General features: G+C 43.7%; 1 protein-coding gene across 1 annotated transcript in view; it reads left to right on the top strand.

The window, feature by feature from the left end:
• The window catches only part of FAM163B (family with sequence similarity 163 member B), a 31215-nt gene extending 11543 nt beyond the window's left edge, over window positions 1-19672 (top strand). Inside the window, exons 2-3 of the mRNA XM_083375296.1 lie at window positions 10868-10982; window positions 18423-19672. Of these exons, the coding sequence (XP_083231422.1) occupies window positions 10890-10982; window positions 18423-18809 (480 nt within the window). The 5' untranslated portion in view covers window positions 10868-10889 and the 3' untranslated portion in view covers window positions 18810-19672. The remainder of the gene's footprint in view (window positions 1-10867; window positions 10983-18422) is intronic.
• Window positions 19673-23043: the final 3371 nt, after the last annotated feature.

The raw sequence follows: 23043 nt of genomic DNA, 5'->3' as shown, positions 1-23043 counted from the left end.
GTGCACCCATCAAAGAAAGGGACTGAGTTACTTGGCAATAAATTCTCAGATTTTCTGGAGAAATATTTAAACTGAATGGGGACAGTGAGTTAATTGATACAGAACATTCCTGTCCCCAGCAATCTAAAAATTATAGGATTATCAGTGCATGTAACATAGAGGTGTGTGTGGACAAGAATATCAATCTAGCTGTCAAGCAAAATCAAGCTTTTAAAAGTGAGTGCCACACCAAGTGCACTAATCAAACAGGTGGTAAGAAAATAGGGGAACTCAGGCACCACACAGGTTATGTAGAAAGTAAACACAGGGTCAGTCATAAAGGACTCAAATGTCTATACATCAATGCACAAAGTATGAGCAATAAACAGGGTGAATTAGAAATTCAGCTAAATGAGGGCAGATATGATATTGTTATAAGGGATGTGGTGGCTCAGTGGGTTAGGACGCTGAGCTTGTCGATCAGAAGGTCGGCAGTTTGGCAGGTCGAATCCCGAGTGCCGTGTAACAGAGTGAGTGCCTATTACTCGTCCCAGCTTCTGCCAACCTAGCAGTTCGAAAGCACGTAAAAATGCAAGTAGAAAAATAGGGACCACTCCGGTGGGAAGGTAACAGCGTTCCATGCGCCTTTGGTGTCTAGTCATGCCAGCCAGATGACCATGGAGACGTCCTCGGACAAGCGCTGGCTCTTCGGCTTTGAAACGGAGATGAGCACCGGCCCCTAGAGTCGGAAACGACTAGCACGCATGTGCGGGGGAACCTTTACCTTTATCTTTATGATATTGTTGCCATTATGGAAACCTGGTGGGATGAAACCCACAAATGGAACACACAGCTATTTAAAAGAAACAGACCAAAAAAGAGGTGGAGTTGCTCTCTATATAAGAAATAACTACATCTCTACAGAAATAGAGCACAACAATAATGAAAACAGTTTTGAATGCATTTTGGTCAAGATAAAAGGTGGGGGGGGAATGACATTGCCATAGGTGTATACTATAGGCCACCCAACCAATCAGAGGAAATAGATGAACTTTTTGCTAGTCATTTAACTAGGTATATAGGAAGCACATCACAATAGTAATGGGGGACTTTAATTACCCTGACATCAACTGGGAGACAAACTGCACCAAGTGGAAGATCAAACAGGTTCCTAACAAACGTAGCAGACAACTTTGTCTCCCAAAAAGTAGAGAAGGGAACTAGGGGATCAGCCATACTGGACCTATTTCTCACTAACAGAGATGAAATGATAGAACGTGTTGAAGCCACAGGAGCCTTGGGAGGAAGTGATCGTGCAATATTGGCATTCAACTTTATGTAAGCATAAGCAATAAAACACAGTCAAACTAGACTCTTGGACTTTAAGAGAGCTAATTTCAATAAACCTGGGAAGAATTCCATGGAGGAGAATCCTCAAGGGGAAAACAGCTGAAGAAGCTTGGGAAATTTTGAAAAGTGAGATTATAAAAGACCAATTTAGCACAATACCAATGAAGAAATAAAATAACAACTCTTGAAACCAGCATGGCTGCATAAAGAACTCTCTGATAAATTGAAAGACAAAAAGGACAAGTATAAAAAGTGGAAAGAGGGGCACATAACTAAGGCAGAATATCAGCAAATAGCCCGAGCCTGCAAAGATGAAGTGAGGAAAGCTAAGGCTCAAAATGAACTAAGGCTTGCGACAAAAGTAAAAAATAACAAAAAAGCTTATTTCAACGTGTAAAAAGCAAGAAAAAAGTTAAGGAGATGATTGGTCCACTAGTAGGGGAAAGTGGCAAGAAGGTGACAATCAACAGGGAGAAAGCAGAACTACTTAACTTGTTTTTTGCATCCATCTTTACACAAAGGGATAAAACAGTCCAACCTATCAAAAACATATTAGAAACACAAGTTAAGATAGGCAAGAAAATGGTAAGTGAACGCCTGTCTACCCTAGACGAGTTCAAATCACCAGGACCAGATCGATCACACTCCAAGGTTCTCAAGGAACTGGCAGATGTGATCTCAGAACCACTGAACTATCCTGGAGCACTGGGGAACTACCAGAGGACTGAAAAAGAGCTGATGTAGTTCCCATCTTCAAAAAAGAGAATAATGTATCCAGGAAACTGCAGACCTATCAGCCTGACCTCGATACCTGGGCACATTCTGGAAAAGATAAGCAATGAATCAATGAACACCTAGAGGCAAACAAAGTCATTACCAAAAGCCAACATAGGTTTGTCAAAAACAGATCATGCTAGACAAATCTCATTGCATTCTTTGACCAAGTGACAAAATTAGTGGACCAGAGGAATGCTGTGGATATAATTTACTTGGACTTCAGTAAGGCATTTGATAAAGTAGACCACAACCTACTACTTGATAAGTTAGAAAAATGTGGGTTAGACAGCATCACCACCAGATGGATTCGTAGCTGGCTGACCGGCCATACTCAGCACATGGTCCTCAATGGAACTGCATTTACATGGAGGGAAGTGTGTAGTGGGGTGCCCCAGGGCTCTGTTCTGGGCCCAGTGCTCTTCAACATTTGAATGAGGGGATAGATGGGGAACTCATCAAATTTGCAGACGACACCAAGTTTGCAGGAATAGCCAACACTCCAGAAGACAGGCTTAAGATACAGGAGAACCTTGACAGATTGAACATTGGGGGCTATCTAACAAAATGAAATTCAATGGTGAAAAAGTAAGGTTCTACATTTAGGCAAGAAAACCAAATGCACAGGTATAGTATAGGTTACCACCTTGCTCAATAGTAATAACTGTGAGAGGGAGCTGCTGTGTGCTGCAGCTGCCAAAAAAGCCAACACAGTGCTAGGCTGCATTAACAGAGGGATCAAGATCACGTGAAGTACTAATACCACTTTACAATGCCTTGGTAAGGCCACACTTGGAATACTGCATCCAGTTTTGGTCACCACGATGTAAAAAAGATGTTGAGACCCTAGAAAGAGTACAGAGAAGAGCAACAAAGATGATCAGGGGACTGGAGGCTAAAACATATAAGGAACGGCTGCTGGAATTGGGTATGTCTAGTTTAATGAAAGAGGGGGTCTTCCAATATCTCAGGGGCTGCCACAAAGAAGAGGGAGCCAAGCTATTCTCCAAAGCCCCTGAAGGCAGGACGAGAAACAATGGATGGAAACTAACCAAAGAGAGAAGCAACCTAGAAGTAAGGAGAAACTTCCTGACAGTGAGAACAATTAACCAGTGGAACCACCTGTCTCCAGAAGCGTTGAATGCGCCAACACTGGAAGTTTTTAAGAAGAGACTGGACAGCCATTTGTCTGAAATGGTATAGTGTTTCCTGCCTGAGCAGGGGGTTGGAGTAGATGACCTCCAAGGTCCCTTTCAACTTTTTATCACCACCACCACCATCATCTTCATTATCATCATCATCATCATCATCATCATCATCATCATCATCATCATCATCATCATCTAAAGAGGACAAGAGTTGAAACAAGTGCCAGTTGGTGTTTTTCACCTTTTCCTTATTTTTCCTTTTTTTTTAGCTTTAGCTTTTATTATGCAAAGGTGGTTTCATTCTTGCCTGAAAGTTCCCCAGAATTTATGTTAAGATGGATGAGGAGACAGATCTTTTAACCAGGGCTTTTTTTCTCATAGAATGCTCAGAACGGAGTTCTGGCACCTTTTTTTGATGGATTTTTTCAACTTTTACACAAGCTGTGCTACTCCTTCTATTGGCTTTTGAAAGCCAATAGGAATTGCTGCTGAGTGCACCAAAAGACCTGGCTGGGAAACGTTGCACATGCAAGTTGTCTGCAATGAAGGCGAGTTGGCAGGAACTTTGCACCCCTCCCTGCTGCCCATCTACACCATCTCCTAGTTGTAAGTAAGAGAGGACCAAGAGTGGGAGGTGGGGAGCAGCACAATAATAATAATAATAATAATAATAATAATAATAATAATAATAATAATAATAATAATAATAATAATAATAATAAGAAGAAGAAGAAGAAGAAGAAGAAGAAGAAGAAGAAGAAGAAGAAGAAGAAGAAGTAGTTGGAAGGGACCTTGGAGGTCATCTAGTCCAACCCCCTGCTCAGGCAGGAAACCCTATACCATTTCAGACGAATGGCTGTCCAGTCTCTTCTTAAAAACTTCCAGTGTTGGAGCATTCACCACTTCTGGAGGCAGGTTGTTCCACTGGTTAGTTGTTCTAACTGTCAGGAAGTTTCTCCTTAGTTCTAGGTTGCTTCTCTCCTTGACTAGTTTCCATCCGTTGCTTACCTTACTTTTTTCACAATTGAATTTCATTTTGTTAGAGGCCTTACTGACGTCCAAGTAAATTATATCTACAGCATTCCTCTGGTCCACTAGTTTTGTCACTTGGTCAAAGAAGGCAAGAATGCAATAATCCTGCCCTGCCGAAAAAGCGGAGTCCATGTGCACTCCTGCCTCGTGCCCACCCGTGTCAGCCAGGCTCTCCATGCCGCGCTACAGCATGGAGAGCTTGGCACCAAAACACGGAAAACGTGTGTGCCTGCCTTGTGCTCACCTCGTGTCAGCCAGGCTGACCACAAGTCAGAAGGAGAAAATGCAGTGCCAAAGAAACCCCCTCCTCAAATAACTTGCAGGCAGGGCAGCCAAGGGGGTGCTACTTGCTTTTTCCACAGAAGGAAGTGGCGTGCCTGTCAGTTTTTGTTAAATGAATGATTGCAAAGGCAAGTTCCAATTTTTTTGTTGTTCAGTTACATCACCTTTATCTTTCTGTGCTGTTTGAAGATAAAATATCGATATGTCCACATATGTTGAGGAAAACACTTTACATCAGGTGTTCTGACTTTTTCACATGAAAATTGTTCTAAATTGTTCAACTGTAATTTAAGACACAACATGAAAACTAACCATGGAATCTGGTTTGGAGCAATAAGGGGTGACACAGTGTGAGAAAATGTGGGTGCAGAGCTAAAGGAGCCAAAACAAAATCCAGCAAGCGAATGTCCAATGAAGGGCACAATCACTCTGGAAGTTTGCAGAGCCCCAAATAAAGAGCTTCCCCCCCCAAAAAAAAACGTCTAGACAGGAAATTCTGTTTTTGAACTTCTCCATGTGGAATGTCTCCTGTTTTGAATTTCTCCTCTTGGGCTTTAGAGAGTTTCAAGTTTCTAAGTCTACAGAGTTAATGCAGGAAATGTTACTGTAAATTCTCTTCCCCATTTGCAGTGTATTCTTTTGCTATGTTTAACTGAAAAAAGACATTTCTCTCCCCCCATTATCCTGACTGGAGTGTCTTGTGAGGACGAGAGGACGGCCTGGGGATTGTGGAGGAAGACAAGCTGCTCTTCTCTAGTCTTCATCTTTTGAAGGAATCCTTCCTTGGAAAGAGAAGAGCTTTTGGCTCAAACCAAGAACTTGACCTTAGCAGAGCCCAAGCTTGAACCCCACTTGGTGGCCGTTCTGGACTTCAGGCCAAACAAACCCCAGCGGCCCCAGGAGGGTGAGGCCTCCGCACAGTCCCCGTGTTCTCAGGCTGGCCTGTTTGGAGAGCTTTGGAAAAGTGCAACCACCACCTGAATTGGGCTCTTACAGCTCCTCTGCAAGAGCCCAACAGTTGGCAAGGCATCGGACGCTTCGTGAGATAGTGAAGCTGAGATCTAACAGAATAAATTCTGCTCTGATTGGACAGAACTCCCTTCTTCAGATGCATAAGGCAATCAGAGATCCCTTCTATTCAGCTTATTTTCCTGTCTGGGGTATTACCATATGCCTCAAAGGTCCTGGCGAGGTCCAGCAAGCGAAGGTCCAATGAAGTGCACAATCGCTCTGGAAGCTTGCAGAGCCCCAAATAAAGTGCCTTACACCACCCCACCCAAATAAAAAAAGTCTAGACAGGAAATTCTGTTTTTGAACTTCTGCCAAGCAGAGATGTTCCCAGTAGAGAGTTCCTAGTGATTAAGACTGCTGGCTAGAAACCAGAAGGTGATTTTTAGTCCTGCCTTAAATGGCTGCTAACTTTGTACCAGTCTCTCTCACTCAGCCCAAGTGTAAATTCCTGTTGCAGCCAATGGATCAACACTTGGTTGATCTGAAAAAGGTGGACTCTGAATCTGTTAGGAAGAAAATAAAAAGATGTTCCCGCAGAAATGTGTTTCTGTGATGAGAATAATCACTGGCTCGGGGGGGGGGGAGAGAAAAAGTTGGTACTTTTTGTGTTGTGTTGTGGTGGATTAGGGAGAAAGCATGAGTGGGCAAGGGTGCTCGTGGCTGCCTGGCAGATCCTGAGCTGAGCTGAAGCCATAACGAATGTCAAGCAAAGAGCCAGGAAGGGCCCGGTGGGTGAAGAGGCAGAAGACTTCTTCTGGTCGCATTGCTCTGCCATCCACAACTGAGACATGGTGCAACCCAAGATTGGTGGGCATGGAGGGGGGAATGGAATAATCCACCATTTTGTGTTGCGTTACTCATAAAAGTATCCCTGGAATTTGAACAGGTGATTCTGTCTGTCTCTGCCCCCCACCCCCATCAGTCTTTGGGGCACATGAAATAAAGGGAAAGGAAGAACCAAATTCTCTGTAATGAAACTGAAATGTCAGCTTGCGGGGAGCAGAAGAAAACCTGGCTACTTTCCCCAGCTTTTCACTAGCACATCAAGAAGCTGAGCCTCACATGGAGATGTTTGTCTTGTGAACATTGTTTTGAACCCTTGTGAGGCTCTCCCTCTGATTGGGGGTTGATCTTGATCTGGCTTCTGAATGTGGGCAGAGAGATCAGGATTGTCATTGTGTCTGCTTGTTGGTACATGACATACATGGTATCATCAGTAGCAAAGAGTGGAAGAGCTCCACGCCACCACACTGGCTGGTCAGTAAGGGAATTTGGGGCCGAGTCATTGTGAAACTAACTGCCTGAGCTGCATCTTGGATGGATGTGGGTCTGGCAGGGCTGAATGCTCTCTCCCGTTCCAGCTTCTCAGCTTGGACAACAGGATGAAAAATAGTTGCAGTATCTAATCTTGCCTCAGTCAGATCATCCCACGCAGACCACTGCTCTTGCCAACTGGGCTGTGGCCTCAGACATTGCTTCAGATCTGAGGAGTTCCACTTTTTCTTCAATTGGCAGCATTTTGAAAGAGTCCTCTGGTTGACCTTTTTGCTGCAAAGTATTAACCAAACTCTTCTTTGGGGCCATTAATACATTCTTCCCTTTTGTTCTACAGGGTTGCTTGTTGTGCTGAGAGTCAAACTGTTTGCTTTCTGGAGTGTCAGGCAGTAATGAGTGACTTGACTTTGGGTCTTGAGCAACATGGCTTGGGTAGAGTTCAAAAGAGGCCAGGAACAGTCTTCATTTTAAAGAGAAGGATCCTTACACAGTCAAATTGAGCAGAATCCAATGCCCAACCCTTTCCCTGCTAACAGCTGTGGTGGCGCAGTGGTTAGGCTATTTCTGCTGACTGCTGGCTGCCAGCAGTTCGGCAGTTTGAGTTTCACTGGCTTAAGGTTGACTCAGCCTTCCATACTTCCAAGGTGGGTAAAATGAGGACCCAGATTGTTGGGGGCAAGAGGCTGACTCTGTAAACCGCTCAGAGAGGGCTGTAAAGCATGTGAAGTGGTATATAAGTAACTGCTCTTGCTATTGCTGAGCCATTTTGTGCTTCAAAGATCGGCAAGGCTCCTGTGATGCCCAGTAGCCTTTACTCATGTGAGGGTTTAACGAACAGCTTTATTAAATTGGTCACAAAACCTGGCTCTTCCTGGAGCTTTGAGACTCAGATTTGTTCTGTGAACCCATGGGGTAATTGGGGAGGCTTCCTCTTGCTGGTGGAAATGTTCCCCCTAGTCAGCTTGCAAAGTGGGACAACTCGCCATGGGACACTCACTGTGGGACAATTTAACAATTCTATTTAATTATTTAAAATAAATAAAAATATTTTGATTTTTGCCATTCACATTTCATTCTGTTTATCCTTTTTTATTCTTTCTTCAGTGATTCTATTCTACTATTTCTTTGATATTAGTCCTGTGGCGAGTTGGCTGCCACAGAATGGTCCTATAGCAAACTGACCACAGCAAGTTGACTGTAGCAAGGGGGCCGTGGTGAATTGTCATAGACTTATCAGCTTGGTCAAGAGATCCAGGGAGGAAGAAAGGCCATCCAGTTTCTCAGTGGTGACAAATAATTCTTGGAAAGTTGAAGTCATAGTTTTAGTTGTTAATTGGCCCTGGCTTGTCATCAAGTTGGCATAATTTGGTCAAGCAGAAGGTTGTTCAGAAGTAGATTATTAATTTATAAGACTTTAGAGCTACCCATCTCAACAGCAGCTTTATTTAAAATCAAAGCTAGAATATATTATAGAATATAGAACATATTAAATCAGAAAAAAAGATAACCAAATAGGGAAATCAAGCACATTATCAGCTAATCCACATCATTCAATCCAGAGCTATGGATGATATTGCTGCAAAGATGGGATCAGAGCAACCCCCTCCGTTGGATTTATTGGAGGGACAGCAACAACGAGAAAAAGGCGGACCTTTTGATCACCAAACCCATGAAGAATTTGATAGGTGATAACCAGCACTTTGAATTTCATCTGGAAACTCACTGATAAACACTGTAGCCCATTTAGCAGGCTTGTTACAGGGTGTGGTACTGAGGCATATCCGTAACTCTGCCACTGCCTTCTGGTCCAGTTGTGGCTTCCAAATGGCTTTCCAAGACTGCATCATGTTGTAGAGCTCATTGCTTACCTGCAAGGTGACTCTGGGAAGAGACTGTTGCTCCAGGAAAGGGCACAGTTGATACAGTAGATGGATCTGTGCAAAAGCCTTCCAGTGCTCTTTGGACAGAAGCTGAGTCCAGGAAGGCCCTCAATCATGTCCCAAGGCCACCCCATGGTCACTGGCAGACTCAACCACTCGATGCTGTCTGGGTTCGGCTCAAGCCAGTTCCTCCCATTCAGCCTCCTATCGAGTTCTAAGATGGCGGCACCTGGATTGGCTGTGGCTGCATTGGCTCTTGAAGGTGAAAAGTTTTGGGAGGGATATTAAGGGATATTAAGGTGAAAAGTTTTGGGAGGGATATTAAGGGTGTTTGAGCAACATGGTGGAACTAAGGTAACATACGACCGACAATCTTTGCTGGCATGGCGAGTTTCTAGCTGTTTCTGAACCGTTGGTGAGACCGTTAAAAGTCGGCGCTGTTTGAAATTGTTCTGCAGGCAGCAAGATCTGACTGCTGGCCCAGCGATGGATTCTATTGCAAATCAGGGCTGTTTCCGAAGGAGACCGAGGAGGAGAGGTCCCGGGGCTCATGGAGCAAAGGAACTGGATGAGGCTGTCGGCAGGCCCAGAGGAAGAGAGAGAGGCTTTCAGAGGAGTTGGAGGTGGCGGCAGCGTGCTCCAGGGGCGAAAAGAAGCAAGGCCTCTTTAAGGAAAAGGTGGAAGAGACAGGATCAGAAAAAGGAAAGGAGGCGAGGTTGTTGTGCAGGAATACAAGCTAATTTGAGGGCTGATCCACATGGAGCTCCGTGCCCATCTGTCCCATTTTCCATCATTCACTCCCTAGAGACTAAAATGGAAGATCTGTAACTTGAGCTGGCCATGAACAAGGAGTGTATATCAGATGGTGACCCTTTGAGAGCTGTATGCAACGAAATTTCATTTTGATGTTGCCGATTGGTGTACATTCAAAGTGACAATATAATCATCATCATCATCATCATCATCATCATCATCATCATCATCATCATCATCTGTCTCACTTGGTGAACTAGGGAACAAGGTTGAGTTTCATCCGCTTACTGAGGATAAGTGTCAAGAAACCCCTTAGCAGAAGTGTAAGTTGAGGCCTGTGGCACCTTGCACATCAAAGGAAACCTCTGGGTTTGACCTTTCCTCCTGTCCCTTAGCTGCTCCTTCCATTCCATATTGAGCAGCTGCAGGGACCCCTTTTGCTTTAAGGTCCCCTGATACCCCACACGTTCCTTGACCTATTGTGTCCCCAACCCCAGTGGGGCTAGCAGTTAACATGTATGACCAGCTCTTGGTGCAGGGATGTATGACCAGCTCTTGGTGCAGGGAACGCAACATGTATGACCAGCTCTTGGTGCAGGGAACGCAAAGCTCTTCGCTGTCCGGCAGGTGGTCAGTTCCACAAGTGGCCCAATAGGTAGACGCTGCAACCGGCAGGTGGAAGTTAGTTTTCCCATGAAGACAAATGGGCATCATCATTTCAGTCTCAGCTGTGATTTAACACACATCTTGTGTGGATTTCCTAGGTATCCTTCAGTTCCATCACAACATATAGCTTTATCGTGATAATTGTGTTGCAATTCTGTGAGGTTCAACCCAAACAATATCTTTTTGTGCTTGTTCACACAGTGAAAAATTCTAGCGGTGTGACAGATTTTGAAAAAAACAATATTAAAAGAGCAATTTTTAAAATAACTGTTGAAAGGGTGTTAATTTAACTTTAGCCCTAATTCTTTTTGGCAGCCAATTTTGAGACAACCTGGTTTGTTGCCAGCTTTATCTTCCTTGGAAATGAAGTGCTTCAGGCAGGCAGGGATCCACCCCACTCTGCAGGAGGGCACTTTCCAAGCTTGGGTTTGAAAGGGCAACGGATCACAGTTTGGATGCCCAGATTCTTGCAAGCAATCACAGAAGTGAGATTTCACACAAAGTGCCTGCAAGTTTGCAAGACCTTTCACAAGGTTGCTGAGACATCGTAAGTGAGCTCTTGCCATAGGTGGCCAACTGGATGCGAAGTCAGGTGATTGCTGAAATGTGTCTGAAATTGTATCGGCCTGGGGCTGATGGCCACAGGCCTCACTCTTGCAACCCCTGCCTCCCCCCCAACAGCTCCCCTTGTCACGCTTTTTTCTGCTTTCCTTCCAGGTGTTGATGGGGAGGAGGTCGGATGACCGCGGGGACTGTGGTCATCACCGGCGGAATATTAGCAACTGTTATACTACTGTGCATTATAGCTGTTCTCTGCTATTGCAGGCTTCAGGTACTGAGTTCATTTTACTTCATAAGATGAGGGGTTTTTTTAAATTGCACTTCTGTGCCTGGGATAGTGAGGAGCTGTTGTGTTACAAACATGCTGTCTCTGTTTTTCTTGGGGTTTGGGGGAGACCTGTCCATTTGGCCAGGATTTTGCATGGTCAGAAACCAGACTAGGTTTGTGTAGGAGGTCATAGAGAATGGGATGTGTGTGTCTGAGAGAGTGGGGGTGGCTGGCTGGCTGTTGAGGAATGTGATTTCATACATTTATTATATCATAAGAGTAGCTCTTTCCCTGTGGAACCGTCTGCCCATGTGCTTTGCCAGAGGAGCAAAGGCTTCACTTGCTAGCTGCCAAAAGGTCTTGCACACTTGCCAAAAGCCAAGATTTTGACAGTGAGACTTGCTTTGGAGTACTTCTAGCAGTCTAAGGAATGTGAAAATTGGCATTTGCTGCTGCCACTCACAGCCAAATGACCACATCAGAAAAAAATCAAACCCTTTCTGTGCAGAGCATCCCAAGTCACCTCCCTGCTCCCTCTTTCATTTGCACAACCTGATGGAGGAGCTGGTGCAAGGCAGATGCTTCTCTTCCAGTGGCCTCTTCTGATCTTGTACAAGGTGCTACCTTTAGAAGACTCTGGTGAGCCAGGTCAGTTGGGGAGTTCCTTTTATCACTACAATTATGCAGCCACATAATTCGCCTGCTTCTCAGAATATGCAAAAAGAGAGTCCCTCCGGCCAGTGGATGTGAAGGGGGAAGAACGATTGCCAAATCCTTGATCCTGGAGGGCAGACTTAGAAATGGAAGACAAACTGGTCAACCTTGGTAGTTTTTCAAACTGCATTTGTACTTATGGTTTGCAGCTGGGCAAAATAGTTTTCCAGAATAATCTGGAGCTAAGAAGGCCCACTACATCTAATCTAAGGGTGCTCAAAGTGCTTCTTTCATTAAGTTTCTTCTGCTGGAACCATGGAGCCAGATACCTTCAGAGAGAAGGACAAATGAGTTGGAGTGATTAGATCCTTGCTGTTCCTTGTGGCCTTTGCATCTCCCATCTGAGGCAGAGCAGGAGTCCTTTGGATAAAGCTGAAGGCAACATCCTATGGCCCAAAGATATGGCTTGTGCCTGCTGAGCAATCCAGATGACTAGACTTAGGTGAGAGATCAAAAAAAGATGCTTCCCAAGGAAACTTTGACCTTAGCAAAGAGACCAGAATCCACAGAATGCAGTCCAGGAATAGCAAATCTCAGAGAAGGGCATGGAACAGAGAATCCTGTATTACTATGAAAACCAATCTTTGTGTTGGGCAAAAAGGGCATTTGGTGCCTTGCTCAATAGTGTAAATAGCTTGGGCCAGTTCAGTCAAGAAGGGAGGGGTGAGGAGGAAGAAGCCAGACCTGTGTGCTAGTGGAGAATATTTGGCTCCCAGATGAGGAGAGAATTCACCAGGACGGAAGAGTCAAGTCGCTCTGGGGAGGCAGCTGTTCCTGTCAAGCCCTTGGGGGCAGGGGAAACTCTAGGTCTGTGGCACCCTCTGGAATTAGTCGGCTGTTTTGAGTCTGGGAGAGGTCTCCAAGCATCCTGCAGCACTCCATGGGCTGATCAGCATCTGATGCACTTTGGGCCTTCACTCCCACGGTGCTTTTTTTTGCCCTGACTGCCTGAGATGAGACACATGGAAGCAAACTTGTCATGTGCAAGGAACATCCTCTGGCAATGATAAATTAGAAGCCAGCAATCAGAACAACAAGCTCTGTGTGTGGAAATCATGTTGATGCCCAAATCAGCAAGATTTGTCCCATGGCGAGTGGGGGCCTTCAGCAGTAAGAGGACTATCACTCCACCCGAGAGAGATGCTGCTCAGGCCATGTCTGGGCAGACACTTCAGGAGATTAGACCTTCCAGAGCAGAACTTAAGAATAGGGGTGGATCCTGGGAAGTTGGGGTGTGCTGGGCTCAGCCACGGTCCCCAAGGAGGACACGTGAGGCATTCATCCACAGCTGCAGAAGCCAGAGAGCCTCCGTCCAGGTGTTTCACTGGGAGTCTTGCCTTGCCAGGCTTGGCCTTCAGGCCTGGACAGGCTGGGAGCCTGGCTGGCACCAAGGACCTTGCCCTAAATGCATTTAAATCTGGGGTTGGAGTCAGATCAAGCCATATAAACTGGTAGGGTAATTTCTGCACACGCTTGGGCCATGGCATTTGTGGCTTTATGGCAAGTTTATTGCTTTCAGAAGTTGTGGGTTCTCCATCATTGGAGGTTTTCAAGAAGAGACTGGACAGCCATTTATCTGGAACGGGTTAGGGTCTCTGGACTGAGCAAGGGGCTGGACTAGAAGACCTCCAAGGTCCCTTCCAATCCTGTTATTTTATGTCAGAGTCTTGCAACCTTTCATGAAGTAGTCTCTGAGCATGGGCAAATTCCAAATGGGGAAAATTAGGAATGAAACTACAAAAGATTGAAAACAGTTAGGAAAAAACAGAAAGCAAACATTTAGCACTAAAGGAAATCTGCATAATGCATAATGCAGAAGTTTAACAAGTTTGAGGGGAGGGGGGAAGCAATGGATCAACTGCGGGAAGTCCAATTATTGGAGGGCAGAAAAATGGGCACCCAACAGGAAAGGCAAAACACAAAAAGAGCAAATATTCCAAGTTGGAACCTTCCCAGGGAGGATTCCTGAGGTTCATCTTCTTGAGATGGAGAATTCCTCATTTGCTCATTCATTTCCTATCCTCAAAGGCAGAAAAAAAGATCAAGGCAGTAAAATATCTAGAACATTCTGAACCGCTAAATAAAAGCCTAGGCGTATCTACAGTACAGGAGCTGATGCTTACGTGTAATGCTTGCATTTAGAATAGAATAGAACAAAACAGAAGAGAAGAGAAGAGAAGCTGGAAGAGACCTTGGAGGTCTTCTAGTCCAGCCCCCCCCTCAAGCAGGAGATCCTATGCGGTCTCAGACAAGTGGCTGTCCAGCCTCTTCTTAAAGACCCCCAGGGATGGAGCGCCCACCATTTCTGGAGGCAACTTCTGTTCCACTGGTTGATTGTCCTCACTGTCAGGAACTGATTTTTGTTCATTCTGCCGGGACCTGAAGACCTGGCTCTTTGAGCTTTCCGGCCAGAACTGAGAATTTTTAATTTTTAACTTATTGTAATTGCATTTTTAATCAGAGTTATAGGGGTTTTAGATTTTTAATCAAGGATAATTTAATCTATTTTAATTGTTATTAACTTTTTGTATTGTAATGTTGTTTTAATTGCCTTGTGAACCGCCTTGGGTCCTACGGGAGAAGGGCGGTATATAAGTTCAATAAATAATAATAATAATAATAATAATAATAATAATAATAATAATAATAATAATAATAATAATAATAATAATAACAACTTTCTCCTTAATTCCAGGTTGCTTCTCTCTTTGATCAGTTTCCAACTGTTGTTTCTTCTCCTGCCCTCAGGTGCTTTGGAGAATAACATGACCCCCTCTTCTTCCTTGTGGCAGCCCCTCAAATACTGGAATACTGCTGTCATGTCCCCACTAGTCCTTATTTTCTTTAGACTAGCCAGACCCAAATCCTGCTCTGCACCACTTAGTAGAAAGAGGCAGAGTGATGTTGAGTCCTGGCGCAGCATAATTTGAAATTATGTAAGACAGACCGTGGAAGGACCTGACTTTTGCAATTCCCCACCTTGCCTAAGCCCTGCCCCCGTTTCTCTGGCTCACGCTGCACTGCGCAAGTGAGATGCCTTCCTGTGCTCAGCCCTGCGATGAGAGACCTCCTTCTCTTTCGCTGACTTAGAAAGTGGCTGGAAAAAAAACCCCTTTTTTATTGAAAAGTTTTACAATACATTTTATCTTTAACAATCCCTCCCCCCCTCCCCCCACCCAACCCTTCCTAACCCTCCCTAACCCTCCCCCCTTCCCCCTTCCCCCCTCCCCGACTTCCCAGAGCTAAATACAAGGTATAAAAGTAAAAATCATAAACAACCATATGTTAACAACAATAAACTATTAAGCTGACCTGGCGGAAATGGCAAAGATTTCGGCTTATTTGAAAGACCATTCGCAACAACGTTATATTATGGAATGGAAAAAGTGGATTGATTACATCCAGAACAAATATGGGACCAAAAAGTTTCATTTAGCATTTGAATAAGTTAGGGAGGGTTAGGAAGGGTTAGGTTGAGGGAGGGGGGGAGGGATTGTTAAAGATAAAATGTATTGTAAAACTTTTCAATAAAAAAACAATAAACTATTAAGTCTATCTAGCTCATATGAAATGACTACAAGCATGTGACTAATATCACATAGAAAAACTTATGCAAATGCTAAATGAAACTTTTTGGTCCCATATTTGTTCTGGATGTAATCAATCCACTTTTTCCACTCCATAATATAACGTTGTTGTGAATGGTCTTTCAAATAAGCCGAAATCTTTGCCATTTCCGCCAGGTCAGAAACTTTTAGAGTCCATTCTTCTATAGTCGGCAGTTCCTCCTTCTTCCAATATTGACCTACTAAAAGTCTTGCTGCCGTAATTAAGTTCAACATCAACTTAGTGTCCACAACAGTAGTATCTGTAATTATGCCCAATAAGAATAATTGCGGACAAAACTTTATCCTTTGCTTGAAGATCTTCTGCATATTCCACCAGATTTTAATCCAAAAAGCTTTAACCTTTTTACAGGTCCACCATATATGAAAATACGTTGCGTCTTCGCCACCACATCTCCAACATTTAGGTTGATGGTTCGGATACTTGCATACTTGCAAGCTTTTTAGGATCTAAATGCCACCTATAAAACATTTTGTAAAAGTTCTCTCTTAAGTTTTGAGCTTGTGTAAAAAAAACCTTTTTATGGCTTTTGGCACTCCTTGACTTTTTTAAAAAACTTTTTTTTAGCTTTTTATTGGTTCTTTTTTCTTTACAAACATATGTTATTTTTTCAACCAGTGTGCAGTCTGGGTTCAAAAGCGCTAATACATAGTCAAGTCCTAATCTTTGGTTCTTTGATTCCCAGGTTTGCTAGTATTCTGTTTCTTCTTTATCTTTCAGTCTCACAGTTAGTCTGTCCATCTCAGCCCTTTCCAATATTTTTTTAATTACTTCTTCCTCTGGTGGTCTTCCTTCATTTTTCCAGTATTGCGCGAAAGTTATTCTTTCTGCTGTTGTAATATGTAGGACCAAATATAAACTTTGCTTATTAATCTTTTCTGGTATTATACTAATAGAAAAAATTCAAGATTAAATTCTACATGTTCTCCTTGACTTTTAACTGTCCTGCTGGTGTCCTGACAGGGATCTAAACTTCTCTTTCCTTCTGATTGACGGCTTCTCATTTTCAGCTCATTGGTCAGAGTTTTTGTGCAACCACTTTATTTTTGAAGATACTGTCCCTTTTTTTTCTTACTAGAACCTTGCAATTCCATGTCTAGTCTGCTCTTTTTTAAAAAAACAACGCACTTACATTTAATTTGTTGGAAGCAGAAAATTTGTTTTCTATTTTATAATGTGCTGTGATTCTTTTTTTTTTAATTGAAAAGTTTTACAGTACATTTTAACTTTAACCATCCCCCCCTCCCCCCACCCCTACCTAACCCTCCCTATCCCTCCCACCCATTCCCCCCTCCCCCCCCTGACTTCCCAGAGCTAAATACAGGGTATAAGAACAAAGAACAATCATAAGCATCCATATGCTAACAACAATAAACTATTAATTCTATCACCCTCTAGCTCATATAAAATGATTACAAGCAATATTAATATTACATATAAAAAGAAAAAAAACAGAAAAGGAAACTTAATCAATTGCTAAATGAAATTTCTTAGTCCCATATTTGTTCTGAATATAGTCAATCCACTTTTTCCACTCCATAATATAACGTTCTTGCGAATCATCTTTCAGGTAAGCCGAAATCTTTGCCATTTCCGCCAGGTCAGAAACTTTTAAAGTCCATTCTTCTATAGTCGGCAGTTCCTCCTTTTTCCAATATTGACCTATTAAAAGTCTTGCTGCTGTGATTAAGTTCAGCATCAACTTAACGTCCACCACAGTAGCTTCTGTAATTATGCCCAACAAAAACAGTTGCGGACAAAACTTTATCCTTTGCTTAAAGATCTTCTGCATATTCCACCAAATTTTTATCCAAAAAGCCTTAACCTTTTTTGCAGGTCCACCATATATGAAAATACGTTGCGTCTTCGCCTCCACACCTCCAGCATTTAGGCTGATAATTCGGATACATACTTGCAAGCTTTTTGGGGTCTAGATGCCATCTATAAAACATTTTATAAAAGTTCTCTCTTAAGTTTTGGGCTTGCGTAAATTTTACGTTCCTCACCCAAATCTTTTCCCACGTGTCCATTGTAATAACTTCTTGAATATTCTGAGCCCATTTTATCATACAATCTTTAACAAGTTCTGTTTCTGAATCAATTTCTATCAATGCAAGATATATCCGTTTGATATGTGCTGGACCCTGGTTTCTAATTTGCTTTATCAAATTTTCATCAGTCATTGCAAAACCAATTTTCTGATCTTCTTTCCACCTGGCCCGTAACTGAGTATATTGAAACCAAGTTTGAACGATCTTCTCATCTCGCAAGAGATTGTACGGCTTCAAACACCAGACATTTCTTTCCAAGCTTAAAATCTCCTTATACGTAGTCACATCATGTTTGAAGCCAACATTTATGTTTTCTATTGCGTGTTTTGGGATTGCCCACAACGGCATCTTGTAATTTAGCTTATGTCTGTACTTCTTCCAAACTCTCAACAATGCCTGTCTTAAAATATGCACTCTAAACACATTATCTACCTTCTTATCATACAACAAATATGCATGCCAGCCAAATAACAAGTCATGGCCCTCAAGATTTAATAATCTCTCTTGTGTCAAATTAATCCAATCACTTATCCCTGATAACGCAGCAGCTTCATAATATAATTTAAAATTAGGCATTTTAAGACCACCTCTTTCACGAGTATCCTGGATAATCTTAAGTTTAACTCGTGGCCTTTTCCCTGCCCAGACAAATTTATTGATACCCCATTGCCATTCTTCCAAATTAGAATCTTTTTTAAGGACCGGTATCATTTGAAATAAAAATAAAAATTTAGGCTGTGATTCTTTAAAATGTCTCTGTCATGGTGTCAATGTGTGTGAGAGTGACAATGACTGTGGGTTCTCACAAACTAATCCAGAGTTTGCTTAACCAAGTTGAGCATGCCACGTTCACACACAGTAGAAACTACGGTTTGCAAATGCCATCGGCTGAGTTGCCCATTGTAGCAAGCCCAGTCCAAACCCACTGCCTTCTGGTTAAGTACCGTGTGTGAACCAGTTCCCTGGGAAGGGTTTCTGTGAGTGTCGTGGAGAAGCACATCTTGGCCTGGGGAAGGAGTGGCGGCCCACGTAAATTGTTTGTCTCTTCCAGTACTATTGTTGCAAGAAGGATGAGTCGGAAGAGGACGGTGACGAGCCCGACTTCCCTGTGGATTCGCATATCCCCCCCCTGCACTGCAACCGCAACGTGGCTCTGACCAATGGCCCTTCCTTGTACCGCTCCCCCTACAAGAAGCCCTCCCAGTCCCGGACTGGCTGCCCCAACTGCTCCCAGTATGAGCCTCCAACGTTCTTCCTGCAGGAGCCTGAAGAGGAGGTCCGCAATGGGGGTGACCTGGTCAACTATAAGGCCATCAGCCAAGAAGACCTGGAACTGCCCATCGGCCTGAGTGGCGGCCTCCAGGCCCTCAACCCCAACCGACTCTCTGCCATGCGTGAAGCCTTTTCCCGCAGCCGCAGCATCAGCACGGATGTCTGATCGGCCTGGCCAAAGAGGCCCTGTCCCCCTTGGCTCCAGGCTTGGCCAAAGGCGAAAGGTACTTCTGCTTCCCAGCCACTTCCTCTCTTAGTCTTGTATAAATGGGGCCAGGAGCACGGCTGTCTTAGTAGAGATATCAGTTTTCTAAACCCCGGTAAAAGCAGCTCTTCCTTTCTTCCTGTCGGTGGGGTTTTTGATACAGGACATCCTTTTGTATGAATATGCAAACTGGTTTGCCACTTTTCAGCCTGCGCAAGGTGTTGCCTCGGCTTTCCCTGGTTGGGGTGGGTGGGTGAAGGAGGCTGGAACTGAGCCAGACCCAGACCCAGATGTGTCTTTGCAAATTGCTTAATGCAAATCCAACTATTCCCCTCTTTTCTGCAGTGTCCCCATCATCTGTTCAGTCTAGTCTATGAAAGCCGCCCCCGAGGCCTTCCTTTCCCTGCTTGCTATCAAAGAGGTATTTTTTAATATGACAGAAGAAACGTACCAAGAATGTGGCAAGGACCCCTGTCCGCTAGGTTCAACTGAGACGAGCTCGGCTTTAGTTTGGTTCTGGCTTTGCTTGCCTCTGCCGTGCTGGTTCTAGCCTATTTTTTGTTGCTCAACTGAGGACCTGGAGAGTGCCTGGCTGGCATCTGTGAGGGAGGGGCAGGAGTTTCCCATTTTTGAACATGATGTTGCCTGCTGCAGGACTGAAAAGCATCAGTATTTTTGCCAACCAAACCGAAGATGACTGCAGTGCTCTGGGCCTCTTGTGCTTTCTCCTGTTCCAGTTTCCCCTCCGAGGGACCAGGAGGCAGACGCAGAGGGAGGGTAGGCACAAGACACTCCTGCAGGCCCAGAGGCGTTCCTTTTCTTCGGGACAGAAAGGCTGCAGCTTGGAGCTCCCAGCAGTAAAATTTAGTGGAGCGACATTCATAATGGCCACCTGTTAGGGAAGGCAGCTTCCCCTCAACCTGCCTCCAGGAAACTGGAAAGTCTGGTTAGATGGGATATCAGCAGGTTGGACATCAGAGGCCATCTGAGATGGAGAAGGCATGTCCACACCACTGCTCCCCCAGGCTTTTGGATCAGGAGGCAGCAGTGGGATGGAGACTGCCCCATGGTGGCCAAAGGAAAACGGTTCCCCTGTAGGCCCTGACAGTGTGTTCATGCAGCTTGTAAAACTGGCACTCCCGAGTCATGTGCTGGGGATGAAGGGAAAATGGACCTGTGGGAAGTTTGGGTTCAAGCTCCTCTGGAGTGGGCACAGGGCGCGAGAGCCCAGGAGGCAAAGCGCCATCTTAAAAGGAGCAGAAATGGGTGCCAGTTCGGAGAGTCAGTAGCGTCACGGCTCAGCCTTTCCCATGAAATAGGATCCAGGAGGACTTCTTCCATCTAATTTGAAATTAATTTTCATGTTTTGCTCTGGCTGCATAAAATAAAATGCATTCATGTTGGTCTTCAGTGATCTGTACTAGTTGCTGCTTCCACAAAACTATTTTGTATCATTCTTAAAATTTGTATTGGTTTCAGTGGCACTCTTAAAAATACTACAATTTGTTGCTTTTAAGTATGGCTATTTATTTTCCTCTTTATATATCTTTGAAATAAATTCAAACTATTTCATGAATTTTCATTTACTTTTACTTGTGATAAACATGTACAGGACTTCTGGATTCCGAAAATAAAAAAAAATTACCTTGACTTGTTACCAAAAGGAGTATTTCTTTCATGGTATTTAAGAAAATTCTTTAACACTTTTAAGAAAAGGGGTGGTGCTGCTCCATCCTTTTTATGGCTCACAAGCATGGAGGGGGCAAAAGGGGGGGGTTAAAGCTGGGGATTTAGGAAACGGGGGCACCAATTTTTCCTCTTAAAATTCCTGTCTCTCTCCCCAGCCCTGGCCCTCCCACCTCCTTTGGAATGTGGCCTCGAGATGGAGCCCCTTTCCGTGTCATCTCCTCAGGGTGGTTTCCTTTTGAATTGAATTGAATACTGTATTTGGCCAAGTGTGATTATACACACAAGGAATTTGTCTCTAGTGCAGAAACTTCCAGTGTGCATGCAAAACAGAATAATAATCACAATAATGATACTAATAAGAGGGGGTAGTAAAAAAGATAGAATAGAGTGGAATAGAGCTGGAAGGTACCCTGGAGGTCATCTGGTCCAGCCCCCTGCTCAAGCAAGAGAACCTACACCATCTTGGACAGGTGATTGTCTAGTTTCTTCTTTAAAAATCTCCAGTGATGGAGCACCCATGATTTCTGGGGGGTAAGCTGTTCCACTGGTTGATTGTCCTCACTGTCAGGAAGTTTCTCCTCAATTCCAGGTTGTTTCTCTCTTTGATCAGTTTCCAACCATTGTTTATCATCTTTCCCTCTGGTGCTTTGGTGAACAACCTGGTCCCCTCTGCCTTGTGGTAGCCCCTCAGATACTGGACACTGCTATCATGTCTCCCCTATTTCTTCTTTTCTTTAGACTAGCCAAACCCAAGTCCTGCAGCTGTGCTTCATATGTTTTAGTCTCCAGGCCCCTGATCATTTTAGTTGCTCTTCTCTGAATTTTTTCCAAACTCTCAACATCTTTTTAGTGATATTGGCTGCAGTATTCCAAGTGGTTTTAGTAGGGCTTTATAAAGCAGTACTAGTACTTTGTGTAATCTTGACTCTATGCCTCTGTTTATACAACCCAGGATTGTATTAGCTTTTTTTGGCAGCTGCTGCATACTGCTAGCTCATAGTGATTGTTCACTAGGACTCCAAGGTCCCTCTCACAGTTACTGTTTTTAAGCCAGGTCTCACCCAATCTGTATTTGTGCCTTTGGTTTTTCCTGCCTAAATGCAAATCATTTCAATGTGGAGAAATGCTCATTGTTCTAGTTTGTCAAGATCTTTTTGGATCCTGAGTTTGTCTTCTGGGGTGTTGGCTACTCCTTACAGCTTGGTGTCATCTGCAAATTTGATGAGTTCTCCTTCAATAACAAGAAGGGTAGTAATACTACTACTGTACATGGGTAAATATACATCGACATTAGACAGTACTGTGAGTTAGATGATGTCACGAAAGAAAAAATTGTCCGTGTCTAGTTGTTTTGGCATGCAATGCCCTATAGGACCATCCCAAGGGGAGGAGTTGAACCAGTCGGTCCAGTACGTGAGGGGTCTGTAAATATTTTCTCAGCCATTCCTCTGACATATACAAGTCTTCTATAGGAGGCAAGCTGGTTGCAACTGTGTTTTTCTGCAGTCCTATCCATTGGAGTCTGTACCTGTCCTGTTTGGTTGCTGTACCAAACCAGACAGTTATAGAAGTACAAGTGAGACTCAATAGTTCCTCTGTAAATGTGTATCTGAGCTGACGCAGGAAGAACATTCTTTCTTGTGCCTTTTTAATGATGGTTCTAATTTTAGGTGTCCATTTCAAGTCCTGGAAGATTATAGAACCCCAAAACTTGAATGATTCTACTGCTGATACTGTGCTGTCAAATATAGTCAGAGAATAGTTTCCATTTGCCAAAACAAATGGGAAAAACTTAACAGGGATTGAGCTGTCACCATAAATATCAGAAAGCTTATTTAACGGACACTTACAAGTACCATTCAACAGTAAAAGGGATAAAGTTTATTATTTTGTAAACAAATACATTAAAAAAAGAGCCCAGGGCCCTTTTGGGTTATAAAGTGCAGTTATGTTTTCATTATCCTATACAATATGCTAGCATTATGTATTTAAGAGTATGATTACGAGATAAAACACTTCTGCCAGATGTGCACTTACATGTTATATTTAGTAGACTTTATTACCTGCCCTTTGTTTTTTCATATTTACTGCTAAGTGAGAATAAAGACACAGTGCCTAAGCCTGAAATGATAGGGTTCTTCTGCCTTTAGTGATTTTATTGTCATTTTGGTATTTAAACCTGATGCAAACGTCATTCCCACCAATTTCCATTTATTTCAATAAAGTGTAAAATGTCCTCAGATATTCTTCACTGCAACACCTGTGGCAAAACTGCAGGACTGGAGAGAAGGGTTCAGCATACCTTTTATTTGGGGTGTGTCTCACTTAAAGGCCCCCTTGAGAAAGGGGGTATCCCTCTGTCTTGAGGGGACAATGAGACTCTTAATGGAGAGAGGCGGAAGGAAAGAGCCAAGAGTGTGTGTGTGTGTGTGTGGGGGGGCATTCTGACTTAGGCCCAGTCCTGCAACGAGCGATGTGGCCATTAACAGGAAAGCCCCTGTCTTGC

This window comes from Vipera ursinii (assembly GCF_947247035.1).
Source record: "Vipera ursinii genome assembly, chromosome: 16".
Taxonomy (NCBI): Eukaryota; Metazoa; Chordata; class Lepidosauria; order Squamata; family Viperidae; genus Vipera; species Vipera ursinii.
The sequence above is the reverse complement of the archived record's forward strand: the minus strand, read 5'-3'. Positions and strand labels throughout refer to the sequence as shown.